Source organism: Lactuca serriola, chromosome 7, assembly GCF_051521515.1.
Source record: "Lactuca serriola cultivar US96UC23 chromosome 7, Lser_US96UC23_V15, whole genome shotgun sequence".
In the NCBI taxonomy this organism is placed as follows: domain Eukaryota; kingdom Viridiplantae; phylum Streptophyta; class Magnoliopsida; order Asterales; family Asteraceae; genus Lactuca; species Lactuca serriola.
The window spans coordinates 95,693,096-95,711,179 of record NC_136414.1 but is presented as its reverse complement, the minus strand read 5'-3'; the positions used below and the strand labels follow the sequence as shown (position 1 = coordinate 95,711,179).

General features: G+C 41.6%; 1 protein-coding gene across 1 annotated transcript; it reads left to right on the top strand.

Moving 5' to 3' along the window:
• Positions 1-1,304: 1,304 nt before the first annotated feature.
• LOC145062278 (putative serine/threonine-protein kinase PBL10) lies at positions 1,305-4,724 on the top strand. Its single transcript, XM_079009905.1, has 2 exons — positions 1,305-2,964; positions 3,524-4,724. Exons 1-2 carry the CDS (start codon positions 1,971-1,973, stop codon positions 4,525-4,527), a joined length of 1,998 nt encoding a protein of 665 aa, XP_078866031.1. The 5' UTR covers positions 1,305-1,970; the 3' UTR covers positions 4,528-4,724.
• The last annotated feature ends 13,360 nt before the right edge of the window (positions 4,725-18,084 follow it).

The window sequence follows — 18,084 nt, the reverse complement described above, 5'->3', positions numbered from 1 at the left end:
ATTAAGTAGTGAGGTTGTTGGTGAGTGGTGACCTAGAATAGTGAGGAAAAATAGAGTATGTGTGAGATATAATTTGCCATAAGAATCATATTGCAAAATATATATACAAATACAAAATACAATTACCTATTAATGGGCTCAAGCTATACAAATATTGGGCTAACTATATATATATATATATATATATATATATATATATATATATATATATATATATATATATATATATATATATAGGGCCAACAATATATACACTAATAATTGAATCATCAACAACTTTTATTTTTTCAATTCCTCCCGATTAGCTCAAAAACAACTTATTTTCTATGTTTTTTTCTCTCTCTCTAAACATACATATACCAATACATATGAAAACAAAGATACTTTTTTAACTCCAACAAACAATAATATTCACGCTGACCGAAATAATTATATTGATACAAACAAATAATTATGATCAATTCTTATGATGATTGTCAGTTAGTTATTATTCAATATACCATATGGTAGCTTCATAAATATAATAGTTGTTTACATCCTCTTATATTTTCAAAGATCCTTAAAAGATTTTGGCTTAATCTTTTTATTTTGCAAGCATATATATAAATTTTTTGACTAAAAATATTCAATAACCGTAACTACGCATAATAAATTTTATGTTTTATATCCGTCTATATTTTCGGTTTAATGTGTCTTATAGTAATTATCATTCATGGGATAGCACAGCATCACCGAGCTGTGACTAGAAAAATTAAGAGGGGCAATTTGGGAATTTTACTTTTTCTATATAAACTTTTTTTTTTGTTTTGAACATTCATCTAAATGATTATTTAGTTGTCTAGGATCTGTTTTCTCTCTTTTTTTTTCTGCAACTTTTACATTTAGTTTGTCTAATCATAGATTCTCTCCATCAAGAGGGGCAATTCTGGAATTTTACATATTCTCTCTCTGGTTTTCATTTGAATTTTTATCATTGAGTATCCCTATTCTCTCCATCTTATTGTCATTTTTGTTACTTTTAAATTTTCAGCATTTTCACAACTTCATTTTATCTCCAGCATATTGATTAGCACTATTACATTAATTTTGACCCTTGAAAGTGAAAACTAAATTTTCTAAAACAAGCTAACCACCTGCCATACATAACCATACATACACACCTACAGACATAAGTGTACATGCCGTCATTAAACTATCAACAATATCAATTAACAGGAAAATTTAAACAAGGGCACTTTGTAAATGACCATTTTACCCTTCTCATCATATTCAAAATAAAGTAGGTTATATAAATATCGTTATCACCATAGAAAAAACTCCAAAATGCTCTCCTTATCCTCCGTGAAACAGTTGTAGTCCCTTTGTATTTCTGTGTGTGTTTATCTGTAGCAAAAACAAAAAATCAAAGCTCTTCCCTTTTAAATTTGAACGGCAGGTGTGGTTAATTTGTATGATGATGGTTGTCCAGCTGTGCGATTTTCATGGTGGTTGTAATGTATAATTAATGGAGGTGCGAGGCTGTGTTTGATGGTTGGTGATGATGATTTTGCGACAGGGGAGATGGTTATCATGTTGGGATGAAGCGGATGATGGAGTGATGGCGGGTGTTTTATATGCAGGTTAAGGTGTTGTTCGGTGTTTGGGAGGAGGAAGCTGAGTATTCGAAAATTAATTTGTAGTTTTGTACTTGATTCAAAATGAGGCGTAGTTATTTGATTTGGATAATTGATTTAGTTTCTAGTACGCCTAATTAACCGTATTAGATGCCATATTTGTCTGTATTAGATTAATTTAGCATTTATAATAAGCATTTTCATTAGTGGCCTAATTAACCGTATTAGATGCCATATTTGTCTGTATTAGATTAATTTAGCATTACAACCGTATTAGATAGGGGTGTATTATATTACCTATATTCCAGTAGTGGCCATGACACGGAATCTCAACCTTCTACCTCTTCCTCTGTAAAAATGGCACAACCATGCCGTCAGTTCGAATTTGCTGAGATTCTCTTAGCAACCAATAACTTTGATGAATCATTAGTAATTGGGCATGGGGGGTTTGGAAAAGTTTACAAGGGTAACATTATTAACGGATCAAATGTTTCCGTTTCTGCTATTAAACGTTTGGATCCCATGTCTAGTCAAGGGGCATCAGAGTTCTGGGCGGAGGTCGAGATGCTTTCCAGTTTCCAATACCCTCACCTTGTATCTTTGCTGGGTTATTGTAATTATGAAAAAGAGATGATTCTCATCTACGAATATCTTCCCAATGGAACACTCGAACACCACCTACACAAACGTGGTACCCCTCTTTCTTGGCTTCTGCGACTCAAGATCTGCATAGGTGCCGCTCGTGGGTTACACTACCTACATACTGCTACAGGGATTAATGCCGGGGTTATACATCGCGATGTCAAGAGTTCGAATATTCTGTTAGATGAAAGCTTGGAGGCGAAAATATCAGACTTTGGGTTATCTAAAATAACGAATCAGCCATTGACATATGTCGACACACGTGTTAAAGGCACTTTCGGGTATCTAGATCCTGATTATTCGTTTACTGGAAGGTTGACAAGGAAATCTGATGTCTATGCTTTTGGGGTGGTATTGTTTGAAGTTCTTTGTCGGAGACCTGCACTGGATTTGAGTCTTGATGAAGAGCAACATAATTTAGCAAGATGGGCTCAAGAATGTATCAAGGAAGGCAATCTAAAACATATAATTGATTCTGGTATAAGGGATCAAATCTCCCCGAAAATTTTGAAAGAGTTTGTTCGAATTGCTGGGAGATGTTTGCACAACAAGCAAAAGGAACGTCCTACAATGGCTGAGGTTTTGTTCAGTCTTGAGTCTGTACTGACCTTACAACAGAAAATGAATAGTCCGTTGCAACCTTCACAGAGAACAATACTTGGTAGAATGGTTGACAAGTTGACCTTCAGCTCCAATATAGAGAACTCTGGTATTTTTACCTCCTATTGAGTTGTGTGTACAAATTCTTTAAATTACTCCCCATCTATCTTTCCATATATTGAAACTATCTTTCCATATATTGAAACTTTAATGAAAATATAAAAATACCATCTTCCAATATGAGAAAACAAAAGATTCCTTACGCCTTAAAGCATATTGATGTTGATTTTTCTAAGGATGTAATTGTTTGTAGGTAAAGAAAGATTGCTGAATAATTGTTTATGGCTTTCATATCTGATATCTGTCCCGAGTTTTGAGGACAAAACTATTTAATTAGAGTGCTTGAAAAAAATATGAAGCTTTGCTCAAAAACTTGTATCCTTGGTTTAATTGTTTTCCTCTCAAGCTTGATAAATTTATAATTCCCAAAGTTTTGAGTATTCTTGTAGTCTGGACCATGGTATTGTTCTTCAATTAAGAGAGCATCATTATCTTCAAGATATATAGCAGTAACTAAAGCTGTGCTTCATACAATGGCTTAGGCCGGGGTTGGTCTTGAGTCTGTACTCACCTTATATGAAAAATGAATTGTTTGTTGCTATCTGCAGGCAAAAGAATATTTGGTAGAACGGCTGTCTCTGTCATAGAGCGCTCATACCCATGCCGTAAGTTCGAATTTGCTGAGATTCTCATAGCAACCAATAACTTTGACGAATCATTAGTAATTGGGCGTGGCGGATTTGGAAAATATTACAAAGGTCTTATTGTCAGTGGACCAAGTCTTGTCGTTGCCACCATTAAACGTTTGGATTCAATGTCCAGTCAATGTACAACAGAGTTCTGGGCGGAAGTTGACGTGCTTTCAAAGTTGCGTCACTGTCACGTTGTATCCTTGTTTGGTTATTGTAATCATAAAGATGAAATGATACTGGTATATGAATATATGCCCAATGGAACACTCAAAGATCACCTCCATAAACTTGGTACACCTCTTTCATGGCTTCAACGACTCAAGATCTGCATAAGTGCAGCTCGTGGGTTAGACTATCTTCACACTGGTACAGGGATTGATTTTGGGGTTATACATCGTGATGTCAACAGCTCCAATATTTTGTTACATGAAAGTTGGGCTGCTAAAATTTCAGATTTTGGCTTGTCCAAAATAATTGCAACGAATCAGCCATCAACTAATGATGATTTTGCTTATGTCACCACATGTGTTGCAGGCACTTTGGGGTATTTGGATCCAGAGTATTACATGAGTAGTAGGCTGACAACGAAGTCTGATGTTTATTCTTTTGGTGTGGTATTGTTGGAAATGCTCTGTCGGAGGCATGTCATTAATAGAGATGATGACTCAGAGATATATAGTTTAGTACAACTGGCTCACGAATTTATCGAACAGGATAATCTAAATCAGATAGTTGATTTAGGTATAAGGGATCAAATATCCCCAGATTGTTTGAAGAAGTTTGCTCAAATTGTTCAGGGATGTTTGGATATCGAATCAAAGAAGCGTCCAACAATGGCTGATGTTGTATTCGATCTTCAGTCTGTATTGACTATACAAGAGAAAACGAATAGTTTATTGCAGCCGCATTCAGAACAATGATTGTGGAATACTGGAATGGTTGATAACAAAAGAGCAGACCCTCAAAGAAAAGATAAGAATGCCATACTCAGGTATTTCAAGCTCTCCTATTGAATTGTTTGTAATCAGCAAAACATTAATGAAAACACAAGAATGGCATCTTCATTGTCATAAAACTGGAGTACTCATGCATTAAAGATAATTTATGTTGAGTTGTATATGGATGTGATAGTGTGTAGTTTAAGAATGATTGTTGAATAATTATTTTTGGCTTTCAAAACTGTCCCTGGATTCTACAAAAAAAGTTTATAGAGGATAATTATTAGAACAAATGTAAAAAAGGTTTAGCAATAACTTCATACCATTTACCTTCTTCCAATGAGATCCTACTCAAAAAGGTTATTTTGTCTCACAGACGGACTTTTTATCTCTTTCTCTTAACCCAAATTAAATATCTATTATCATGAATGTTGTGTCCATTATATTGAACCTTTTCTTGCCAATTCAGATGCAACTGAATGGCCTCTTAATATGTTCAAACTAATTACGTTATTCAAAGTTCTATATTTTGGTAGATATAACCTTCCTCTGCGGGAAATCTACATGTATGATATATTGTTGAAATGATATGAACAAATTTATATATAACAGGAATACATTCTGATGTTAAGATTAATAGAGGTCTTTGCATTCTTAGTCTGTTAACTTTACTGAATCCATGTGGGCGGATATTGAAACCATATGCAAATTTGATACAATACAACTTTTGGAATGTACATTTGGGAAATACTTTTAGATTCAATTTGGGATTTCAAACTTTGTGCGTACCATTTTAGTAAAGAAGGAGACCAATTTGAATCATCAATCTGAGAATGGTTAGGTCGACTTAGAATTTTACAATTCGGAAATTATACCTTTACAACAAGAAAAACTCTCATAAACCCAAATATAATATTGTAATCATTTCTAAAGAATGCTCGTTGATTTACATTAATGTTTACGTCATTTACATAAGTTGTAAATACTATTAAGATCTTTAGTATTTACATAAGCTGGGTAAATATTCAGTTGTATCTCCCACGAATACAAGTCTTTCCCACATATTTAATACTTTGAAGATGTTGTGGATGGTGACCCTTTATGGTGGTTCATATTTCATATTTGCGTTAGCAATATATGCAGGGGTAGAGGAGGTCATGGCCCATTCTTTTATTTATTTATTTATTTTTTTGTTTTTTGGGCCTTGCTAGACCAATAACAAAGAGTTCCGAAAGCTGCTACTTGTAATTAGATTAAAAAAAAGGAAGATGTTGAGAACTTGGAAATATAAAGTGTAAAGCAGAAAATAATTTAGTTGATTAGAAGAAAGAAGAAATCAGATAAAAACCTGATGAACACAGCGATTTGTGATTTGCAGGTCGCACGTCATTTGTAAAGCAAATATTTATTTGTTTATTTTAATTTGAGTAAATTACTGAAATGGTCCCTATGGTTTAGTCAAAATTACACGTTTGGTCCTTAACTTTTATTTTGCACTCGGATCGTCCTTGTAATTTGATTTTGTTGCATTTTTCGTCCCTTACATACATAAAGTTAGGGACCAAACGTGCAATTTTGACCAAACCATATGGACGAAAAACACAATAAAATCAAACCACAGGGACGATCCGAGTGCAAAAAAAAAGTTAGGGACCAAACGTGTAATTTTGACCAAACCATAGGGACCATTTCAGTAATTTACTCTTTTAATTTCTACTTCGTTCTTAAAATCGAATGATATGCAGAGTGATATGTGTCTAAGATTGTATTCAAGACCACCACCATGGCCTGACCCACGTTTCTTTTATTTAGTCAAAATCTCAAAGAGTAGTTGCATTTTGTTAATTCAAGCATGTTTCCACTTTGCATATTATCAGAAAGAATTAAAACTTGTCTTCACCTAGTCAATAGTCAATAAGAGAAGTTAGTGCTTCTCCACGTTTCTTTTATTGCATTGCATGAGCCTAGATTTTAGCAAAGTAGTTAATAACCTTGAGTCTTTATATTGTAAGTTCTTGAAAGAAATGAATCAAGCAGAAAAGTTAATGAAATTGTTATGTTATTTTAGTCTATCTTCTTCATCTTAATTCTTGGGAGATTAGCCATCTTGAATTGGCTTCTATCAATGGTGCTTTCATTCTAGTTCATCATGCCTCCTCGCAAAGATCCGTCAACCGATGACATACCGCTAACTATCCACGAGCAACTCTCCACACTCATTGCTATTTCCACTGCTAATCTCCATCGTCTTGATGCAATTATCTCACAAATGCCACCATCATCACTGTAACATCCCAAAATTCAAGACTAAAAATTTCTTTAATAAAATATTACTTAAAGTAAAATCATCGATTCAAAGCATAATCAAAGTAATAGTTTTCCAAACACAGGTTCATTATCATAGTAAAACATTCCCAGGTTGACAAATCTATGATATGGTGTGTGCCATGCGATCATCCCGAACTCCATCATCCGCTACCGGAAGTACCTGAAACCAAAACTGAAAACCGTAAGCACAAAGCTTAGTGAGTTCCCCACCCTACCACATACCATGCAAACATACAACATACATACTGCCAGGCTATTCTGGGGTACCTGACTACCCGGTACGGTCATTCTGGGGTGCCGACTACCCGTGCGGCCATTCTGGGGTGCCGACTACCCGTGTCAAGCCATTCTGGGGTGCTGACTACCCGTCGGTCCTAACAACCGATCCTCAGGGACTATTTCACCCCTTACTGCTACTAACACACACGTCGCAACATAACCTATTATCAGACATATCTAGGGTGTCTGACTTACCCTTCGGTCCTAACAACCGAACTTGGGGACTGGTCCCCTCCTATCACCTCTATCGTATATAACATAACAAGCCAGCATGCAAACATATCATCATGTACTGTCAGACATTTCTAGGGTGTCTGACTACCCTCCGGTCCTAACAACCGAATTCTACTGATGAGCCGGGGAGCCTCATCCCTGCTCCTACTGATTGTGAGATACGGGTCCAGCCCACACTCACTCTTACCCTAACTTAGGCCTCGCCCCTGATCTGCTGCTAATGAGATGTGGAACACCATCCACACTCTGCTATTAGTAGGGTACGGGACTTTGCCCACACTCACCATCCGACCAGGCACATACAAGTATCACACAGACAACAAGTATAAACTATCACATAACCATTCCTGGGCACTTGTCCGCTATCATTGGACCTTGCCCTGCGCATCAAACTAGCATATTGTGCTTAGGGCTAACCCCCGGGTCTTCTACTCATAACTACATGGGCCGGCATTGTGGCCGTAGACCCATTCACACAAAAGGGAAACTCACCTGAACTGGCTGATCTTGCTGGTGATCCCACTAGCTGCTGCCCGACCACTCACTGAACTCCTGCTCTACTTGCTTCACGAGCTATCAATATCAATGCAACACTTAGTCTAACTGACCCCCGGCAGTCAACCAAGTCAACTCTAGACCAAGTCAAAGTCCTGGTCAAAGTCAACCTTCCAGGTCAACCCTACTCGCCGAGTCCACTTACTGACTCGCCGAGTTCTTATGCTCAAAGTCCTTCTAATCGCAACTTGACTCGCCGACTCAGCCCTGACTCACCGAGTCTGCTGATTCCCGATTCCTGTCCTGTCCAACTCACTGAGTCCTGGCTCGACTCGCTGACTCGAGTCTTAACTCGAAGGGTTTGGGACCACGCGACCTGACTCGTCGAGTCTAAGAACAGACTCGCCGAGCACAAGGCAATCTTCAAACAACTCGCCGAGTTGTTCATCCAACTCGCCGAGTTTATGCCCATCTTCATCCGACTCGACGAGCTGTTCATCCCACTCGTCGAGTCCCTCCCCATCTTCAAGCTACTCGCCGAGTCCACTCGAAGGACTCGCCGAGTCTAGTCAGTTAAACACACATGCAGAGGACTTTTGAGTCATGCAGGGACTCCATACAGTAGATCCACCTTTCCCAAGCCCATTCCTCACGTAAAGTTGCAAACTTTACGTGTAGAGAAGGAGATCTAAGCTAAATGCACCATGAACTAAGGTTTAAGACCAAGAGGCTCCATAATCCACTCACTGGATGCTACTTTGCGGGATTCCGGACCAAAACCAGCATGGATCTGAGGTAGCAATCTCAGATCCGGACCTCAAGCTCAAGATTGATCTTACACATGGCTTAAAAGCCCCAAAACTCATAACCAAGGTAGATCTGGATGAAGGAAGTGACTTATTACCTTTAAGTGCTCAGAAATGTCCTTCAACTTCGGATTCACTGCAGTTCCTTGAAGCCTCAATGATTCCTTCCCTCCTTCTTCCTTCAAATCACCCACAAAATGGCAAAGAGCTTGAATAAGCAACAATGGCGGCTAGAGGTTCGTATCCTGGGTTGGAGAGGCTGTAAAGGAGCCCTAGGAAGAAGAAATGAGACACTTATATAGGCTCCAAGTCCCGGATTTAGGGTTTTCCTCGCACAGACCCTACTCGCCGAGTCGCCTTGGCCGACTCGCCGAGTTGGTCACTTACTCATCGACTCGGATCCCGCTTGGACTCGCCGAGTCCCCCTTAAATTTAGGGTTTCCTTTACTTTCTTGGATTTCAAAACTATGGGTGTTACAACTCTCCCCCACTTAAACTAAACTTCGTCCTCGAAGTTTGCCATGCCCACCGCCTGCGATCTGCTTTCAATATCCCACCAATTACTCCAACACCCACTGTCTACCTTCGCTGGCCTTTAGCTAGGTCATTCCAGCTAACACCAATCCCTCTGGATAATAATCCTGGGTCAATCCTGACCCTGAACATTCTGGAAGCACAACTTACTCAACCAACAATCCTTCTGGTACCCGCTGAATACTGCACTGAACCCATAGGGATTCACCCCCTTCTTTCCTCGCGCGATTTCCTTGCCTCCCCAAGGCAACGCTACAAAACTAACTATTTCCCCTGCCGATGTGAAGGTCCTAATCTTCACCAACTCCATCTCTCCTGCTACTGCCCGCACGGGTCATTACTGCCAATAACCATTGACACTCCTCTCTGCCAAAACTTGGTGCCGAGCACCTCTCGATCAACCAACTGAATTCCACCATACGTTGCATACTTGCACTGCCACTGCCTGGCAATTCCGATGTTCCTCTTCTGACTTCCGGATGAACTAAGACCACCCCGGGTCCCTACCAAGCTACCGATATCTGGATTACCGACTCCCACCGATCGCTGACCCAACATAACTTCTAGTCACTCTTAGCGACTTCCGAATGAACTTCGACCACCTATCACTGCTCAATCTATCGTGCCATTTCGGCGCCACAATCCTGGGATCCTCGATCCCCCCATCTTGACACTAAGGTCCTTACCAGGTCCCTCCTATGCTGCTAAAACTCTCGGGTCTCGCCCATGGGTCTCACTCAACCATACTACTGAGCAACCCTACTCTCAGGTCTCACCTACACTGCTAATCTCTTACGGGCAACTCCTTATCTTTCTCATCCACTACTCATTCCTGGTCCCTTCCTGACCACTAGGAGATAAGGGCCTCGCCCCAACTCCGCTAACAAATCTACTAAGGAATGCTACGGCTTACCTGTAGTCTTACATCACCATCCATTGTTGACTGCTAGCGAATGCTACGGCTGCCCCGTAGTCATACAACACTTCCACCACTGGCTGCTAGTGAACGCTACGGATGTCCCGTAGTCTTACAACACTTCCACCACTGACTGCTAATACGAAGGCACCCATGTGCCATTAGCCCTCAAGATCCTCATTCTGACTCCCTCGAGTCCTTCGAGCGATCCACAACCTGAATTCCCATCCACGTACTAACCATCACCATCGCATGCGCTAACTGTTGGGGAGTTTCTCAAACTCCCAACCCTGAATCCTTAGTCCATCAAATGCTGAACTACTTCCTTTCCTTCTCGGAGGCCACATACTCGTTCTGGTTTTGTGTGCTCCTACCTGGGCACACTCGGAGGATTCTCCCCCACTTCGGTCCTGCTTACCCCATGCTGCTCGTTACTCAGAAGAGATCCCGACCCTTGCTGTCATTCCATGATCAACTAACCGAGCACCTTCCAGTTCTTAATTACACTCGTTTTAATATCTGCATCCTGAGATCCTGCTTTTTGGGTGAGCATCTCCAACTCACTTCCCTACTGTCTGCTAGCTACCTCACTAGAAGCTCCAGATTATCACTACTGCGACAATAACTGATCAACACCCGACTAACACCTTCTGAAAGTAGTGAGGCACTACTGAATCTTACCCATACTTGCTACGGTCACAGCATCCCAAGTAACCTGCTCTAGAGGGAAACGACCTCTAATTTATCATTCTAAATCCAAGAAATGCAATTGGCATATAACTCAATCACAGGCAGGTAGTACAATACCCCCATACATAGGCTTATTAATATCGATGCAACAACATAACAATAATACCATAACATAAGCTAACAGAAAGAGGAGGATTCATACCCGCATCCTGCTCTAAAGAACCCCCAAATCCTCCTTCCTTCCGAGGCCTCCGATGATACTGAGGCTGCTCCTCCCGCTGAGCGGGGCAATTTGCCCTGACATGACCAGGCTGATGACAACGGTGGCATAACTCTACTCCTATTGTGCATTCTTGGCGTCTATGACCCTTCCATCCGCATCTGCCACACTTAGACTTGTTGCGCACGCCAGCCCGTGCTCCCATCTTCCTCGTGCAACCATCTCGACCCTGTGGGCCCCTGACACCAACTACGACAGTGTCCGACTGGCCATCCTGCCGAACTAGACCGGAATACCGCTTCCTCTTCCTTAGCTGACTATCCGAGCCAATCTCCCGTTCACGGGTCATAGTGACCATTTCACCCATTGCCTGGGCAGCTGAGGTCCGCCTTTCAATCCCGACGACCACTCTATCGGTGATACGCCCAATGGTGTTTGGTAACTCTTCCTGGAGAGCCCGCAAAACCTCTGCAGTAATCCAATCCTGTAAATGACCCTCCTGAAAACACGATGCACCATTCACTTTTGACCCCAATCTATAAAAGCTAGTGGTAGGATCCTCCTTCCAGAAGGATCCCAGAGACCCACAAGCTTCGGGCTCCGGATGATCCCCCACCTGCTCTGCTACAATCTCGGTCTGGAGGGCCCCGAGGCGGCTATCCAAAAGCTCCACAATAGCCTCCTTAACCGAATCAAAAATCACAGGAGTCTGATCAATGATGTTGCACATAATCTCTGCTGAAATAAACTTTCTCGTCCAATCATCCATCTGTCCGACTCCAGAGTCAGAGCCAGATCCCTTTCTGGCACCTGAACTGCCCACTGGTATCTCTCGCAATGTCACCATACTGCGCATAACACAATCACTATCAGAATACTTATCACTGCTGCGAGACCAAACACACACACTACCAGGTTCCCAGTCTTGTCTCGGCCTTTCCCGAATCGAGTACGGATCCTCTGCTTTCAGTAGTACGGGCCCATACTACCTTCCACATCTATCTGTACTTTCCTCAGGAACTGCTTTGACTCCACCAGGTCCCTTTCTACTACTTCTGCTTCCAGCACTACCCCTTCCTAGGCTAACCCTAGGGAAACCTCTAACTCAACTCAAACCAGTCCTCAGCTGCTGAAGGCTTCCTCGCGATGCCAATTAGCCATCACCTGGATACCATCACATGTGACAAGGCTCAGATAATCCTTCGAGTAAAAGACTCGTCCCTACAACGGTTAGACTCAAACGAGAGCTGCGCAATAGGGCCAAGTCCAGCACTCTGAGATTATTCAACCCTGATCACATGTGACGTGGCGTATCCACTTAATGGCTAACTCCCATCACTCAAAATCCCACAATGCACAAAGCAAGCAGCATTCAGACAAGGGGAAAATCTAACCACTACATACTCAAGCAATCATACACATATAGCAAAAATCTGATCTAGCATGCAACACAAAGTCACAACTCAGGCATAACCTAAACAGGCTATCCTACTACTGTCTAATCAGTACTACTATGCAGCTCAAAAGCACAAATAACAGGCACATAAGGCATCATCCCTAGATCCTTAGTCCTATTCTAGCATGCTGTTCTATTGACTGATAATCAAAACATAGACTTATATGGGTATTTTGGGGTACTTACTTGAGCTCGGCTGATTGCATGCACCACACCCATTTTCTCTTTTCAAAGTTCTTTTCTTTCTTAATTCTTTGTGTTTTTCTAAAACCATTTTCTTTCTCAAAACCCTCTTTTTACAAAACTGTTTTTTTCCGTTTTGAAAACTTTTATACCAATTCCCCAGTTTGAGTTCAGACACACCCGAGAGCATGTCTGAATCCCTCAAACCAAGGCTCTGATACCAACTTGTAACATCCCAAAATTCAAGACTAAAAATTTCTTTAATAAAATATTACTTAAAGTAAAATCATCGATTCAAAGCATAATCAAAGTAATAGTTTTCCAAACACAGGTTCATTATCAGAGTAAAACATTCCCAGGTTGACAATTCTATGATATGGTGTGTGCCATGCGATCATCCCGAGCTCCATCATCCGCTACCGGAAGTACCTGAAACCAAAACTGAAAACCATAAGCACAAAGCTTAGTGAGTTCCCCACCCTACCACATACCATGCAAACATACAACATACATACTGCCAGGCTATTCTGGGGTACCTGACTACCCGGTACGCCCATTCTGGGGTGCTGACTACCCGTGCGGCCATTCTGGGGTGCCGACTACCCGTGTCAAGCCATTTTGGGGTGCTGACTACCCGTGTCAAGCCATTCTGGGGTGCTGACTACCCGTCGGTCCTAACAACCGATCCTCAGGGACTATTTCACCCCTTACTGCTACTAACACACACGTCGCAACATAACCTATTATCAGACATATCTAGGGTGTCTGACTTACCCTTCGGTCCTAACAACCGAACTTGGGGACTGGTCCCCTCCTATCACCTCTATCGCATATAACATAACAAGCCAGCATGCAAACATATCATCATGTACTGTCAGACATTTCTAGGGTGTCTGACTACCCTCCGGTCCTAACAACCGAATTCTACTGATGAGCCGGGGAGCCTCATCCCTACTCCTACTGATTGTGAGATACGGGTCCAGCCCACACTCACTCTTACCCTAACTTAGGCCTCACCCCTGATCTGCTGCTAATGAGATGTGGAACACCATCCACACTCTGCTATTAGTAGGGTACGGGACTTTGCCCACACTCACCATCCGACCAGGCACATACAAGTATCACACAGACAACAAGTATAAACTATCACATAACCATTCCTGGCACTTGTCCGCTATCATTGGACCTTGCCCTGCGCATCAAACTAGCATACTGTGCCTAGGGCTAACCCCCGGGTCTTCTACTCATAACTACATGGGCCGGCACTGTGGCCGTAGACCCATTCACACAAAAGGGAAACTCACCTGCACTGGCTGATCTTGCTGATGATCCCACTAGCTGCTGCCCGACCACTCACTGAACTTCTGCTCTACTTGCTTCACGAGCTATCAATATCAATGCAACACTTAGTCTAACTGACCCCCGGCAGTCAACCAAGTCAACTCTAGTCCAAGTCAAAGTCCTGGTCAAAGTCAACCTTCCAGGTCAACCCTACTCGTCGAGTCCACTTACTGACTCGCCGAGTTCTTATGCTCAAAGTCCTTCTAATCGCGACTTGACTCGCCGAGTCAGCCCTGACTCGCCGAGTCTGCTGACTCCCGATTCCTGTCCTGTCCAACTCACTGAGTCCTGGCTCGACTCGCTGACTCGAGTCTTAACTCGAAGGGTTTGGGACCACGCGACCTGACTCGTCGAGTCTAAGAACAGACTCGCCGAGCACAAGGCAATCTTCAAACAACTCGCCGAGTTGTTCATCCAACTCGCCGAGTTTATGGCCATCTTCATCCAACTCGACAAGCTGTTCATCCCACTCGTCGAGTCCCACCCCATCTTCAAGCTACTCGCCGAGTCCACTCGAAGGACTCGCCGAGTCCAGTCAGTTAAACACACATGCAGAGGACTTTTGAGTCATGCAGGGACTCCATACAGTAGATCCACCTTTCCTAAGCCCATTCCTCATGTAAAGTTGCAAACTTTACGTGTAGAGAAGGAGATCTAAGCTAAATGCACCATGAACTAAGGTTTAAGACCAAGAGGCTCCATAATCCACTCACTGGATGCTACTTTGCGGGATTCCGGACCAAAACCAGCATGGATCTGAGGTAGCAATCTCAGATCCGGACCTCAAGCTCAAGATTGATCTTACACATGGCTTAAAATCCCCAAAACTCATAACCAAGGTAGATTTGGATGAAGGAAGTGACTTATTACCTTTAAGTGCTCAGAAAATGTCCTTAAACTTCGGATTCACTGCAGTTCCTTGAAGCCTCAATGATTCCTTCCCTCCTTCTTCCTTCAAATCACCCACAAAATGGCAAAGAGCTTGAATAAGCAACAATGGCGGCTAGAGGTTCGTATCCTGGGTTGGAGAGGCTGTAAAGGAGCCCTAGGAAGAAGAAATGAGACACTTATATAGGCTCCAAGTCCCGGATTTAGGGTTTTCCTCGCACAGACCCTACTCGCCGAGTCGCCTTGGCCGAATCACCGAGTTGGTCACTTACTCATCGACTCGGATCCCGCTCGGACTCGCCGAGTTCCTCCTTGGACTCGCCGAGTTCCTCCTTGGACTTGCCGAGTCCCTCTTAAATTTAGGGTTTCCTTTACTTTCTTGGCTTTCAAAACTATGGGTGTTACAATCACCCTCATGACCGACATTCAAACCAAAACCATGGCCAAAATCATGTGGCCTCCGCCTCCATTTCCCCCACAGAATCAACAACGAAGGCCGCACCCACCGCGATTGCCAACAACAACATTATCCACGCCGCCACTACCACCGCCACAACGGTCATTATCGCCACCACTACCGCCGCCTTCAAAACCATTACAATTGCCCATGCCAACACAACACCCACTTCCACCATTACCCCAACCACCGCCTTCGAAAGTAACATCCAGGCAATTCCGACCCGTCACATTTCAACCGTTAACCTTCAATTTCCCGCTCCCGTTGTTTTTTGCACCCGTATGCAAGACCTTGAGGACAAGGTCCATTTGAAGGACGAAGGAATTGATACATGTGTAAAATTGTATCCAAGACCACCACCATGGCCTGACCCACGTTTATTTTATTTAGTCAAAATCTCAAAGAGTAGTTGCATTTTGTTAATTCAAGCATGTTTCCACTTTGCATATTATCAGGAAGAATTAAACTTGTCTTCACCTAGTCAATAGTCAATAAGAGAAGTTAGTGCTTCTCCATGTTTCTTTTACTGCATTGCATGGGCCTAGATTTTAGCAAAGTAGTTAATAACCTTGAGTCTTTATATTGTAAGTTCTTGAAAGAAATGAATCAAGCAGAAATGTTAATGAAATTGTTATGTTATTTTAGTCTATCTTCTTCATCTTAATTCTTGGGAGATTAGCCATCTCGAATTGGCTTCTATCAATGGTGCTTTCATTCTCGTTCATCATGCCTCCTCGCAAAGATCTGTCAACCGATGACACACCGCCAACTATCCACGAGCAACTCTCCACACTCATTGCTATTTCCACTGCTAATCTCCATCGTCTTGATGCAATTATCTCACAAATGACCACTATCAACACCCTCATGATCGGCATTCAAATCGAAACCATGGCCAAAATCATGTCGCCTCCGCCTCCGCTTCCACCACAGAATCAACAACGAAGGTCGCCGCCACCGCGATTGCCAACAACGTTATCCACACCGCCACTGCCACTGCCACAACAGTCATTATCGCCACCACTATCTTCGCCTTCAAAACCATTAACATTGCCCATGCCAACACAACACCCACTTCCACCATTACCCCAACCACCGCCTTTGAAAGTAACATCCAAGCAATTCCGACCCGTCACATTTCAACCGTTCAACCCTCAATTTCCCGCTCCCGTTGTTTTATGAACCCGTATGCAAGACCTTGAGGACAAGGTCCATTTGAAGGACGGAGGAATTGATACGTGTCTAAAATTGTATCCAAGACCACCACCATGGCCTGACCCACGTTTATTTTATTTAGTCAAAATCTCAAAGAGTAGTTGCATTTTGTTAATTCAAGCATATTTCCACTTTGCATATTATCAGGAAGAATTAAACTTGTCTTCACCTAGTCAATAGTCAATAAGAGAAGTTAGTGCTTCTCCACATTCCTTTTACTGCATTGCATGAGCCTAGATTTTAGCAAGTAGTTAATAACCTTGAGTCTTTATATTGTAAGTTTTTAAAGGAAATGAATCAAGCAGAAAAGTTAATGAAATTGTTATGTTATTTTAGTCTATCTTCTTCATCTTAATTCTTGGGAGATTAGCCATCTCGAATTGGCTTCTATCACAGAGTCGCCTCCTTTTGGTCCTCGACTCTCCGTTTCCTCCAAATATACCCAAAAAGCCGGCATCTGCAATCAGGTATTTGTATTGGGCTGACTTTAATTATGTTGGGCTAATTCATTAGATTCAATTCTGGATTAATCTATTAGATTTGTATTAGAAATAGTCAAACATTAATGGGGTTATTTATTTGAATTGTTGGATTATGGTTTACTTAGACTACTAGGTGTGGGCAACATGTTATCACATGTTACCACACCCAAAATGTGTCATGTTAGCATCCTACTCATACATGATGTTATAACACCCAAGGTAGAAATGGGCAACATCTAATAACATGTGATAACACCAATTATTTTCTATTTTTTTTATTTTTTTTTTATGTTTTTTTTTCTATATTTCGAATTTGTTTTATTTATTTATTTATATTTGAAAAGTAAAAAATACAATTTTAATAAATCTTAAATTAAAAACAACATTAAAAAAATTACAACAAAACACAAAAACATTTAAAAACCTAAAAAAAAAAAAGATGATAAAACCTACATTTTTTTGCCCTAAAATTATTCATCTTCATCTTCGTGACCAACATAGATGTAATCCGCTAAGTCTTCACGGAGTTGCTTGTGTTTTTGCTGATCTTGAATATCAACCACTCTATGTAAATATTCTGATGTCCCTGGTTGAAATTGCACATGTCTTAGTTCCGTAGGCGAATACGTTGCAATATTGCGTCCCTTATCTTCGACAACCATGTTATGCATTATGATACATGCATACATGATATATCGTAGAGTATCTAACTCATAAGGTCTCGCCGCATGTTCAACTATGTGTCATTTTGATTTCAAAACCCCAAAAGCACGTTTAACATCCTTACGTGCTCCTTCTTGTCGTCTCTTGGATCTATTGGGTGTCGAAACGCTTTCACAAACGTGGAATATTGTGGATATATTCCGTCTGTAAGATAATACCCAAACTTATATTCATTTCCATTCACTGTGAAAGGAGCATCCAGGGCTTTTCTTGACAAAAGGTCGTCAAATATTGGTGATTGATCCAGAACGTTGGCGTCGTTGTTAGAACCCGCAACCCCGAAAAAAGCATG

Bases quoted from the DNA above. Each gene is read 5' to 3' on its own strand.
- LOC145062278 (XM_079009905.1), top strand. From the start codon at position 1,971: ATGGCACAACCATGCCGTCAGTTCGAATTTGCTGAGATTCTCTTAGCA. The intron at 2,965-3,523 runs GTATTTTTACCT...TGCTATCTGCAG, and splicing joins CTCCAATATAGAGAACTCTG to GCAAAAGAATATTTGGTAGA.